General features: G+C 43.3%; 1 protein-coding gene across 2 annotated transcripts in view; it reads left to right on the top strand.

Annotated features, from left to right (window-relative positions):
* SDHA (succinate dehydrogenase complex flavoprotein subunit A) overlaps positions 1 to 9,851 on the top strand; it is a 29,744-nt gene extending 19,893 nt beyond the window's left edge. For both annotated transcript variants that reach the window (XM_045808036.2, XM_045808037.2), the window contains exons 12-15: positions 5,313 to 5,424; positions 5,635 to 5,765; positions 8,072 to 8,185; positions 9,505 to 9,851. In XM_045808036.2, coding sequence (XP_045663992.1) covers positions 5,313 to 5,424; positions 5,635 to 5,765; positions 8,072 to 8,185; positions 9,505 to 9,591 — 444 coding nt within the window. In that variant the 3' untranslated portion in view covers positions 9,592 to 9,851. The remainder of the gene's footprint in view (positions 1 to 5,312; positions 5,425 to 5,634; positions 5,766 to 8,071; positions 8,186 to 9,504) is intronic.
* The last annotated feature ends 2,883 nt before the right edge of the window (positions 9,852 to 12,734 follow it).

Below are 12,734 nucleotides of genomic sequence, written 5' to 3'. Positions count from 1 at the left end.
CCTTCTAGATCAGCATGTCTGATGGGATGTTCTCCGAGGGTGGGGACATGTATTCCACGTGTGGCTACTGCGTTGCATAGCACAGGATTAGATCAATAAAAACAGTATGTGAGAAGCTAGGGATCCTTCAAATTCTTCAAGTACAGGGATTCTTGGTCCATGAATGAGTTCTCTGTGCAGTTGAAATCATTTTCAAGAATTTCCGTGTGGAGGCATATTCCGAAAAGAAGCCTCTTGCTTTTAGTCATATTCTGAGAGGGGTCCAGTGGCATTAACTCACCATCAAAAGAAAAAAGTTGCATTCTGCAGCTTTTATGAGACTGTGTGGTTCTGTGTTTGGGGAGATTGGGCTTCAGGGAGGCTTCCTGGAAAGGTAAGGCAATTAGCATGAGTGAAAGACAGAGGTATGTTTAAGAAAACCAGCGAAGTGGGGCCCCTCAGTGGCTCAGTCGTTAAGCGCCTGCCTTCGGCTCAGGTCATGATCCCAGGGTCCTGGGATCGAGCCCCGCATCAGGCTCCCTGCTCGGCGGGAAGCCTGCTTCTCCCTCTCCACTCCCCCTGCTGGTGTTCCTGCCCTCGCTGTGTCTCTGTCTGTCCAATAAATAAATAAAATCTTTAAAAAAAAACAAAATAAAACCAGCCAAGAGGTACTGTGCAGGACTTTTACAGGTTATTGCTATCAGGAGTTGGAGGCCAGCTATGACAGATGGAATCATTGCACTGGATAGTAGGAACTTCTGTTTGGGTGTGAAAATGGTGAATCCATCAGGTATTTTGAAGTAGGAAGTCCTAGAGGCATTCCCACCAAATAAGGCATGTACAGATCTTTGACTTAGGGTGGGAAAGCTACAAATGTTGTAAGTCATAAATGTATCTGATACACCTCTAATTTACTGAACATCTGCTTAGCCAGCCTGAAATGTGCCAGAACACTCGTTTGCCAGCGGGAGGGAGAGTCATCTAATACAAAGCCTGTATTATAATGGGGTGTTGACTGCCTCATGTGATGTATTGACTACTGTACTGAAAGTGAAAAACAGCATGGTTGTGTGAGTGCAGATGGTGGTTGGCCCTTGGGATCGTGGGGCCGAGTGGGAGCGGCAGCCGCTGCCAGAGCCCAGTCACGGGAGTGTACCCTGCTGCCACCCCTCGCCTGGAAAAAGATGAAAATCCAAAATACCGTTTCTCGTAAGTCAAACCCTTACAGGTTAGGGACCATCTGAATTGTTCTCTGCTGTGTGCCAGGCAGTGTTCTAGATGCCCCAGTTGTCTGAACAAAATCCTGCCCTACTGGAATGCACATTTTTCTGCTGCTTTCCAGATGATATAGTAAGAGATAGGAAAGAAATGAGGTATGTATTGAAAAGGAGTAGACAAAAGTATCATTACTTACAGATACAATTAAAAATCTCAAGACTATAAGTAAAGAACTAGTAGAAAGAATGAAGTAAGATATCTGTTTAAAAGATTTATCAGTGGCTTTCCAGTCTGCCTGCAGTAATCCATTTGAAAATTATCTCATTCACAGTACAGCCAGAAAGTTTAAAATGTCTTAAGTAAACCTAACCCTAAATAGCATGAAAACTTGAGCACTGAAGAATGTAAAAGAATGTTTTAACTAACATTTACTAGATTCAAAGATCATTTTTTCTGTTTGCTTGTCCTGAAAGGCCAGGACATTCGATGGTGTGCGTTACAATTTTAAAATTATGTGTCGTTCTGGGGGCACCTGAGGGGTTCAGTCACTGAAGCATCTGACTTCGGCTCAGGTCACGATCTTAGGGATCTAGCCCTGCGGCGGGGAGTCTGTTTCTTCCTCACCCTTGCTCATCTTTCTCTGTCTTTCAAGTAAATAATATCTTTAAAAATAAAATAAAAATAAAATCATGTATCATTCTAAAGACATAGATGAGATGTCTGTTAAATAGAACTAAATCAACAAGCAGTGTTAGTCTTTGGTAGAGATCAGTGGCACACTCTGTGATTGAGCATGGGACAAGGGGTTTTTCAAGAGCGGTGAAAGGTCATTTAGTAAGTGATAGGAAACAAAGGTAGGTCCTAAAATAAATGTCAGGTTTATTTCATGTCACATTTCTTCAGAGCATAAACAATAAAGCCATACAGGAATTTGATACATGAGGGTTTTTACAAGATGAACCAGAAGGCAGGCAGGGATGGTTCCCAGGCCTCTCACTTCTTTTTCTTCATGACCATCCACCCCGTGCACACTGCTGACCACCTCATAATCTCAGCACTTCTCAGTTGGTGTCACCAAAGGGCCATCTGCTCGCTTCTAGAACGTTTACCACCAGATCTCAAGAGTGGGGCAAGACCATAGGAGCTGGTGTCTTCTTGGGAATTCAGAGGTGGAGCCCTTCTGCCCTTTCTGCCACCAATTAGTACATCACGCCTCAGAAGTAAGTCCGCTTGGAATCACAGATCCTGGCCGAGTTCCACGAACTGCCTGCCTTAAATGTAAAACGTTCGACTTTAACTAATGTATGTGGATTTAAGACACATACTTAATGGGAACAAAGAAATATTTTTTAAAAGCTTTAATCAAAACTGCATTTTAACATCAATTTCTGATAGAACTCTGAGCAAGGCAAGTATAGAGGGAACATGCCTCAGTGTAATAAAGGCCGTATTTGACAAGTCCACAGCTAATGTCATACTCGGTGTTGGAGAGCTGAAAGCTTTTTTCATCACAGGAACAAGACAGGGATGTTCACTCTCACCACTTTGTTCAGCACAGCACTGGAAGTCCTGGCTAGAGCAGTCAGGCAGGAAAGAGAAATAAAGGCATCCAGAATGGAAAGGAAAAAGTAAAAGTCACTATTTACAGATTTATCAGATCACATATGACACAGACTCCACCAAAAAACTTAGAACTAGTAAGTGAATTCAGTAAAGTTGACAGATAAAAAATCAATACATAAAAATCTGCTTCTGTTATACAGATAACGCTCTGAAAGAGAAATTAAGAAAATAATTCCGTTTACAGTTGCATCAAATAGAATAAATACCCAGGAATAAGTTTAACCAAGGGGAAGAAAACTGTACAGTGAAAATTGTAAAACATCAATGAATAAGGTTGAAGACATAAATAAGTGGAAAGATACTCCGTGCTCATGGGTTAGAAGAATTAATATTATTAAAATCTCCATATTTCTCAAAGCAGTCCACAGACTCAGTGCAATCTTCATTAGAATTCCAGTGGCATTTTTTACAGAAATAGAACAAACAATCCTAAAATTTGTATGGAACCACAAAAGACACTGAATAGCCAAAGCAATCCTGAGAGAAAAATAAAGCTGCAGGCATATCTCTTTCCCTGATTTCAAACTGTATTACAAAGGAATAGTAATCAAAACAGTAAGGTATTGGCCTAAAAACAGACCTGTAGATCAGTGGAGTAGAATTAAGTTCATAAATAAACCCGTGTATATATGGGTAATTAATTTACAACAAAAGAGCCAAAAATGCACAACGGGAAAAGTGTACACCGTACACAAAAACTGACTCGAAGTGGATTAAAGACTGTAAGACCCAAGACCATAGAACTCCTAGAAGAAAACGCAGACAGTGAGCACCTTCATAGCAGTCATGGCGGTGAGTTTTTGGGTTTGATATCAAGAGCAGAGGCAACAAAAGTAAAAAATAAACTGTTGGGACCACAACAAACTTTAAAAGCTTCTGCACAGCAAAGGAAACCAACAAAATGAAAAGGCAGCCTATAGCAGGGGAGGAAATACTTGCAAGTCCTGTATCTCATAAGGGACTAATATCCCAGAATATATAAAGAACTACAACTCAGTAGCATAAAAATAGACAATCTGACTAAGAAGTGGACAGGATTTGAACAGACATTTTTCCAAAGAACACATTACAGATGGCAAAGAGACGTGTGAAGAGATGTTCAGCATCACCTGTCATCAGGGAAATGCTAATCAGAACCACATGAGATGCCACTTCACACCTATCAGAAATGGTTAGTATCAAAAAGACAAGGAACATGAATGTTGGCGAGGATTCGCAGAAAGGGGAGCCCTCATGCGCCGTTGGTGGGAATGCAAGCTGGTACAGCCACCATGGAAAACAGTATGGAGGTTCCCCCCAAAATTAAAAATAGAACTACTGTATGATCCAGCAATTCCACCTCTGTGTATTTATCCAAAGGAAATGAAAACACTAGTTCCAAAAGATGTCTATATCCCACATCTGTTTTGGTATTATTTACGGTAGCCAAGATATGAAAATAACCTAGATGTTTATTGGTGGATGAATGGATAATGAAGATGTGTGTATATGTTCTGTATACTTTGTATGTGGTGTATATTTTATATATGTATAAATGTATACATATGTATTATTGAGGCATAAGAATGAAATGTTGCTATTTGTGACAACATGGGTGGACCTAAAGGGCATTATGCTCAGTGAAGTAAGTCAAATACCTTACGATCCCACTTATATGTAAAATCTTAAAAAACAGGAAATTGAGCTCATAGATACAGAGAACAGATTGATGGTTGCCAGAGATGGGGAGTGGGTGAAAGGAGACAAAGGTGTAAGTTTCCAATTAAAAATAAGTCAGTCCTGGGGCTTGTAATGTATAGCATGGCAATTACAGCTAGTCACACTTCATTACATATTTGAAAGTTGCTAAGAGTAGATCTTAAAAGTTCTCTTGAACAAACTTCATTTTAAAACTCAGAGTAGGGCACCTGGGTGGCTCAGTCAGTTGAGCGTTTGCCTTCAGCTCAGTTTATGATCCTGGGATTGAGTCCCATGTCAGGTTCCCTGCTTGTCAGGGAGTCTGGTACTCCCTCTGGCCCTCTGCCCCGCTAGTGGGCATCTCCCCCCCCCCCCACCGCCCTCCCCAAAATAAAATCTTTTACAAAAAAATAAATAAAATTCAGAGGAATGGGTACCTGTCTGGCTCAGCCAGTAGAACGCATGACTCTTGATCTTAGGGTTGTGAGTCCAAGCCCCGCATTGGGCATAGAGCTTACTTATAGAAAGAGAATTCAGAGTCATAGATTCAGTCTGAATATCATAGTTTTTAAATTGGATTGACATAAATATTTTATAAAAAGTGAAATCCAGGGGTATCTGGCTGGCTCTGTCGGTGGAGCGTGCGACTCTTGATCTTAGGGTTGTGAGTTTGAGCCCCACGTTAGGTGTAGAGATTACTTAAAATCTTAAAAAATAAAAGTGAAATACGTAAGAAAAAATCTAAAGGGTTTACCAGTTTTAGGCATGGACTCTTCATACGAATGAAGATTTACAAATGATATTTTGTGTTACAGTCGATGCAAAGTCATGCCGCAGTGTTTCGTGTGGGAAGTGTGTTACAGGAAGGATGTGAGAAAATCAGCCAGCTCTATGGAGACCTAAAACATCTGAAGACGTTTGACCGAGGTGAGCAGTTCCATGGGCCCCTGCGTGCAGTTGGGGTGCTGGGTATTTGCAGGGCTGCAGGACGGCTGCCTCAGAGCCCTGTCTGTCCCACTTAGTGCTGACTTAACCCCGTCCTTGCTGTCAGTGTGGACACTGGCAAGCCCACCGCTACAGCCTGGAGGACCCATCTGACTGGATCGTGCCTCTCATGGGTGCCTTTTGTGTCCCCAGGAATGGTCTGGAACACCGACCTGGTGGAGACCCTGGAGCTGCAGAACCTGATGCTCTGTGCACTTCAGACCATTTATGGAGCAGAGGCCCGGAAGGAGTCTCGTGGTGCTCATGCCAGGGAAGATTACAAGGTGCGTCTTCACAACACATCCCGTGTGTACGTCATGTTTTCTGTCCACTGGCATTGCTCAGTCCCTAACCCTGCACATTCTGTACATTTCACTCCGTTTTCCCAAAAGTAAATTGAAAAAAATGCTTTTTTTCCCCAGTTAATCTTCATACTTTAGTATCACTGTGTTATGACCAGCATGACCTTTTTCGCCTCAGATCGGCATCTGCTGCTGCCAACGGCAGCATCTCTAAGCAAAACACACCTGATTTTTACTAGGTTAGAGATAAGTATCCAGTCTGAGTACTATTGCCAGAAGTGCTAAGATGATGAGTAAATTAATGAGACCTGACCTCATCTTGGTCTGATTTTTTTTTTTTTTTTTTTTTTTTTAAGATTTTACATGAGAGAGAGAGCACAGGAGCAGGGGGCAGGGTGGTGGTGAGGGGAAGAGCAGAGGGAGAGGGAGAAGCAGGCTCTCCACTGAGCAGAGAGCTGGACACGGGGCTCCATCCCAGGACCCTGGGAGCATGACCTGAGCCGAAGGCAGACGCGTCACCGACTGAGCCCCCCAGGAGCCCCTAAATGACCTGATTTTTACGCAGAGTACAGTTCAGATTCTTCCAGAACAGAGTACGCAGCATAGTGACAGGAAAACATTGAGGAAATGGGCACTTGAGGGCAAACACAAGTTCAGGATGGAACATCAGCCCTGCCTGAGCCACTTTCCAGACAGATAGGCTTTGGTCCAGGACAGTGTGGTGTTGCTGGTAGCAGCCTCACCAGTTAGCTGGACGTGGGCGAACGGGGAAATTGACTACAGCAAGAGGATTAGATTCTGATTTACTGTGAAATTTTATTAATTTACCCTCCACCGACTGGAGCTGGATTAGATTAAGATTGATTAAGTGCATTGGTCACCCGTACTGAGGACTAGAAGCTTCTCCAGACTGGGTTGGTTGGCAGTTTGTGTGGCTGAGGTGAACGAGTTTTCATTGGGTCACAGCCGGTGGGCAGGCGGAAGCTGCTTCCGTAGGAGAGCTCACCCCTCGGGATGTGTATAGAAATAAGGGAAGGTGCTACAGCCCCGCCTGCTTCCAGTGAGAGGCCTTCCTCTGCCCACCTCCACGCTCGCCTCACTCCGCAGAAACAGAGCCAAGTGTTTGAATCTTTTCGTTTGTATTTTATTTTTATTCATTTATTTTTATAGAAAGCATCCCTTTTTTGTACACATTTGTGTTATTTTTTTTCTTTTTTTCTTTTTTATTTAAACTTTAGGTAGTTGGCATACAGTGGAATATTGGTTTCTGGAGTAGAAGTCAGTGATTCATCACGTTACATACAACACCCAGTGCTCATCACAGCAAGTGTCCTCCTTAATACCCATCACCCACCTAGCCCATCCCCCCACTCACCTCCCTCTGTCAGCCCTCAGTTTGTTGTTTTAAAATTTTATTTTTAAGTAATCTTTACCCCCAACATGGGGCTGAAACTCACAACCGCATGCTCCACTGACTGAGCCAGCCAGGTGCCCCTGGTTTTTATTTTAAGTGGCTCTTGTATGTCTTACCCATTAACATGTGTAGGATACCCCTTAATAGTATTCAGCTTCTTTTTAAGAGTTTTTGAACAAAATTCTAATATAATTGCTAAAATTGAAACCTTTACATGAAAAAAGCTGAAAGAAGAAATCAGTCTCCCAGAATATGAGCAAAAAGACAAAGTATTTGATGAACTTTTAAGTGCATGAAAGATCAGGCTCATTTCTGCAGCCCCACACCCGGTAGGTGTAGAAGTGGCGCTCTGGGCCACAGTGTTGCTGCAGGCCCACTGCCTAGCTCAGTGGCCTTGCTGGGTCCTGCCGTGTCGGGACGTGTGCTGTGAGGCACTGGAATGAAGGAACGGCCTGCCCGCGAGCCCCAGGTTGGACGGGCACTCCGGAGGACTGACTGCTGGCAAATGTATCACATGTCATCTCTCCATCCCGCCTGCATTTGGGACTTAATTGCACTGTGTTTCATACTGTGTGTTCTTTTAGATCAGAGAAACACAAAATGGTTTTTCATTAGGAATTATAGAAGGGAAGGGAGATGGGTTGAAAAATGGACTAGGAATGTCCCAGCTCTCTGTAAACAAGGTCTGCTTGGGACAGTGGGTACCTCTTTGTGGAGTGGGATCTAGAGGGATTCATAGCAGACTAGTTTCTCGTGTATCATTTTAATGAGTTTGCCATGTTTTCCAGTTATATTGCCCTGCTAGAGAAATAAGAAATTTGGAGCGTAGTGTTAATGGCATTTTCTGAAATAAACTTACTTTCTCTGGCCTCAGGAGCGGATTGACGAGTATGATTACTCCAAGCCCATTCAGGGGCAGCAGAAGAAGCCATTTGAGGAGCACTGGAGGAAGCACACCCTTTCCTATGTTGATGTCAAGACTGGGAAGGTATGTGGGGAGCGTGTTCTGCTCACGTATGCACTGATAAATATGCTGTCCCGTACGTTCTGGAGTTCAGCATATGATGTGCTGGGAGAAGCAACATGGATTTAAGTTGACTGTTGCCAGATTCGAGACACCACTGAAAAGGACACTCAGGCTTCTGCCTGGAAACAGAATCCATTGTGGGTGGGTGGTTTAGGGGCTGGCCTTACACAGCTTTCACACCCGGCAGGGAGTGAGCACCCAAGCCTTGGTGGCAGGGGAGGGGACAATGGTTCTGGAGCCCATTGAGAGCGAGCGAGGTCGGGGGTAGGGATGGGACAGGAAAACACTCCGTTTTTCCCAGTGGCTGGACCACCTGGAAGCAGCCTCAGGGAACCCTGGGGTGTGCTCTGCAGCCCATCGCATAGGCCTGGGCACAGAGCAAGCAGGGGAGGGGTGAGGTGGGCAGAGTCCTAGGAGCAGCCAGCATAGATTGAAGTAGAGGCTCCCAGTTTTACTCCACCAAAGTATACTTCGCCCATCTGGCGTTTCTGCTGGGCGTTAGGAATCAGAAGTAAGACAGAAAGCGTTTACCCTTAAGCTTTTCAGGTTTATTGTAAGGGGTAGTCTTAATCACCTGTGTGTGTCTACAGAAATGATGTCGTGCTCTCTTGCCGTCACTTAATACAGAGAGCCTAGTGTGTCTGCTGTTGAGGCGGGCAGTAACTTTCATGATTCTACATGAAGGCCGTTTTCTGACCATGTATAGAAGGAAATCAGACTCTACCAATCAGAGTTGGTACAGTCCCATTTTTAGTAATGTTCAAGGCTTTTTACAATTAGAAATACATGCTCATTTTAGAAAGTACAAAACTAAAGAGTGCATGTTTGTAAGCTCACCAGAGGTAGCCTCATTATCATTCTGAAATGCTGCTTTCAGGGTTTGCATGTAGGTGCACACACTTTTCCTTATGTGTATGTAGATAAATACAAGTAGAAAAACTTTGTAAATGCGTAGTTTAAACGTAATTAAAGAACGACAGTGTGTGTGGGTTTCACTTCTTGAGCATTCGTGTGAAGCATCAGTTTGATACATTGTTACTTTAATGGCTGCCTTTCCTTGTATGGATTTACCGTAATGTACGTGGCAGGTGCCCTGTCGTGCCTTTAGATCATTTTTGAGTTTGATACTGAAAAATACTCCAGTGTGTACTTGTGTTTTTAAGTTCCTGAAATATGTCTGTAAATAACTTTTATAGCTAATTTTTCAAAAAAGCACAAGAGAAATGCTATTTGTATGTTTTTCTACAAATTTTGTTTTACTGTCAATTCTTCTTTTTAAGGTTTCATTGGAATACAGACCAGTGATTGACAAAACTTTAAATGAGGCTGACTGTGCCACAGTCCCTCCAGCCATTCGCTCCTACTGATGAGACCAGAGTTGACCAGCTTTTGTAATTATGTATAATAGCTCATGCGTGTGTTCATATCATAATTATCCTTTTAAAATCCTGGACTCAAGTGAACAAGGAGTGCCGTTTGAACAGAGATCATCTACCTGGTGGCCAGAAGCTTGCCAGCAATGAACAGCCAGGAAGTGTGAATGAAGCTTACCTTTATCCTTTGCTTCATTCTTGTGAAATAGTCAAACTGGGCATGATTCTTAAATAAAGCATAAATTACAAACTTCTATTTCCTGGTCCTTTTAAGAGCTTCTACTGTTTGATTTGAGGCATGTTTGTTGACCTAAAATACAGAAATCCAGAAATTTTGTTGTATAAAGTAAAAATGAATTTTGGTGTTGACAGCAGATGAAGAAAACAGACATTTCCTCTTTGTTCTTAGTAAGCAAATGGTTTAATATGTGAACATGTGTCCTAAAGTATTTAAATAGCCAGATATTAAAGGAAACAGATGAGGTGTAAATGGGTTTCTTCCTTCCCCGCTTGCTTTCAGGTGCTGCTTGGGGTCCGTTTCCTACTTTGTGCTTGTCTCAGGGCTGGCTTCTATGGGATCCAGTCGACAGGGTCATTGATTTTACTGTTTCTCAATTTTAGGGATTATCTGGTAAATATGTAAAACATTTACATGTTTTCGGAGTCCACTGTATTCAGAGCTAACCTTGATTGTCCCTGCATCCTCTTCCCTCTATCCCCCAAAGCAACCACTCTGGTTACCTTCCTAGTGAGTGTTTTAAGAGAAGAAGAAAGCAAATCTGTATTTGCAGAATTGCACACACCTTGTCTGCATACCCGAAGGTCATTCCTTATCATCAGTGAGCCTGCCTTCTTTTGGCTGCATGAATGTCCCTTACCCCCAGTGGTGGACGTTTGTGTTCTTTCCAGTATTACAAATGCCACAATGAGTAACTTCGTGTGTGAAGTCCTCTTCTTTGAGCTGGAGTCCTTGAAGTAGAATTGCTGGGTTCAAGGGTAAATGCACATGTCTATCTTTTAGATGTTCCCAAATTTTCTTCCCCAAATCTCTGTGATGGAGGAGAGTCCCTATTTCCCACAGCTTTGCAAAAGAAAGTATGATGGCAAGTGTTTGGATGTTTGCCAATCATAGAATGAGAAATTTTATCTTAGTATAGCGTTTTTCTTTTTCTTTCTTTCCTTGGTGGGGGTTAGCATTTTTAACAGTTCTTTTGAGGTATGATTGGCAGAAGTTAATAAACATCTTCACCAGCCCAGGTTTCTTCTTGCCCCTTTGTAGTCTCCCCCTCTTATCCCCAACAGTGCACAGGGAACCATGATCTACTTTCCATCATTAGAGATGACTTGCGTGCTCCAGAACTACATATAAATGGAACCATACGGCATGCACTATTTTTATTTGGTTTCTCTTACTCAGCATGATGATTCGTGGTTCATTCACGTTGCTGCACAAGCAAGGGGACGGGTGTGTTTCAAGGCTTGAGGGCTGCATCCAAGTGTCAGCTCCTGGCCCTGCTCCCTGCCACACTTCTACCACAAGAGAAAGACCCCCAGGCAGAGCTGCAGATGCTTGGGGCAAGGTCTGGTCAGTGCTGGGGAAGTTCTGGGCCACAGAGCATCGAGTGTCTGCAACCCAGCTGCAAATCCAACGGACTGTCACAGGGGAAAGTGTCGTTTCAGGTGCGTTAGAGCACAGAACTTCCGGGGCGCCCGGGTGGCACAGCGGTTAAGCGTCTGCCTTCGGCTCAGGGCGTGATCCCGGCGTTATGGGATCGAGCCCCACATCAGGCTCCTCCGCTCTGAGCCTGCTTCTTCCTCTCCCACTCCCCCTGCTTGTGTTCCCTCTCTCTCTGGCTGTCTCTCTCTCTGTCGAATAAATAAATAAAATCTTTAAAAAAAGAACATAGAACTTTCGAGTTTACAGCTTCAGTGAACTTTAAGGATAAATGGAACCACTAAGAAACCCCATGCTTCATCGGCAATCTTACTGTTGGTAGGAATATTGGATTTCATACTTTGAAATTATATAGTATTAAATTAGTTAAAGCTACTAACTATGTTATTGCTAAAACATTTTTTTTCTGAGAAAGAGAAATAGAGGTAACCCTGTAGTACTAAATTTGGAATAGAAATGTAAGTTCTTTTGGGTTTTTTTTTAATTATTTCTTGAAGATTTTATTTATTTGAGAAAAAGAGATCACAAGTGGAGGGAGGGAGGGGCATAGGGAGAAGGAGAAGCAGACTCCCCACCAAGCAGGGGCTTGACCCCAGGACCCTGAGGTCATGACCTGAGCCAAGGCAGATGCCCAACCGACCAAGCCACCCCGGCACCCCTTCTTTGTTCTTTATTTTTTTAAGATTTTGTTCGTTTGACAGCACCAGCAGGGGGAGTGGAGAGGGAGAAGCAGACTCACCACCGTTGAGCTGGAAGCCTGACTCAGGGCTCCATCCCAGGACCCTGAGATCATGACCTGAGCCGAAGGCAGATGCTTAGCCACACTTAACCGACTGAGCCACCCAGGCAACCCTTTTCTTTCTTTAAAAAAAAAAAAAAAAAAAAAAACACATTTTCCAGCTCTGTCCCAATAGCAGTGGGCTCTAACATTGTGGTGTCTGCTTACCACTCCCCTCTCTCCCCCACCCAGAGCCATGGACTGACTATATTAAAAACATTAGTATGTTAATTTATAATGATAGTTTAAAAACTCAGCCAACACTGAACAGACAAAAACATATAATCGTTCTTGGAAGTAACGAGGGCACTACTAATACTGAAAATGGGCAATTAAAGGAAAATAATGAAACGGTTATCCTGCCTTTTATCCACAAATTGCCATTCAGGATAACCTGGTTGATTGGGGAAAGTATTTTACAGAGGAATCCCTTCAGATAAATGAGTAAGGAGTGATAGAATTTAAAGACCCTGTTTTTGCTGTCCCTAATGTTCTGGAACTTGCACGTGGATCAGAGTCACCTGGAGGGATTGTTGAATAATTCTGGACCCCACCCAGGGCTTCTGGTTCAGTAGGTCCTGGGGTTGGTCCTGAGAATCTGCTTTTGTAGTATGTTCAGGGACCACACTTTGAAAACCACCTGCATGGGGCGATGTGGTTCAGTAAACATGAAGGAGGTGATAT

This window comes from Ursus americanus, chromosome 15 (genome assembly GCF_024610735.1).
Source record: "Ursus americanus isolate L20-20 chromosome 15, mUrsAme1.1.p, whole genome shotgun sequence".
Lineage (NCBI taxonomy): Eukaryota > Metazoa > Chordata > Mammalia > Carnivora > Ursidae > Ursus > Ursus americanus.
The sequence above is the reverse complement of the archived record's forward strand: the minus strand, read 5'-3'. Positions and strand labels throughout refer to the sequence as shown.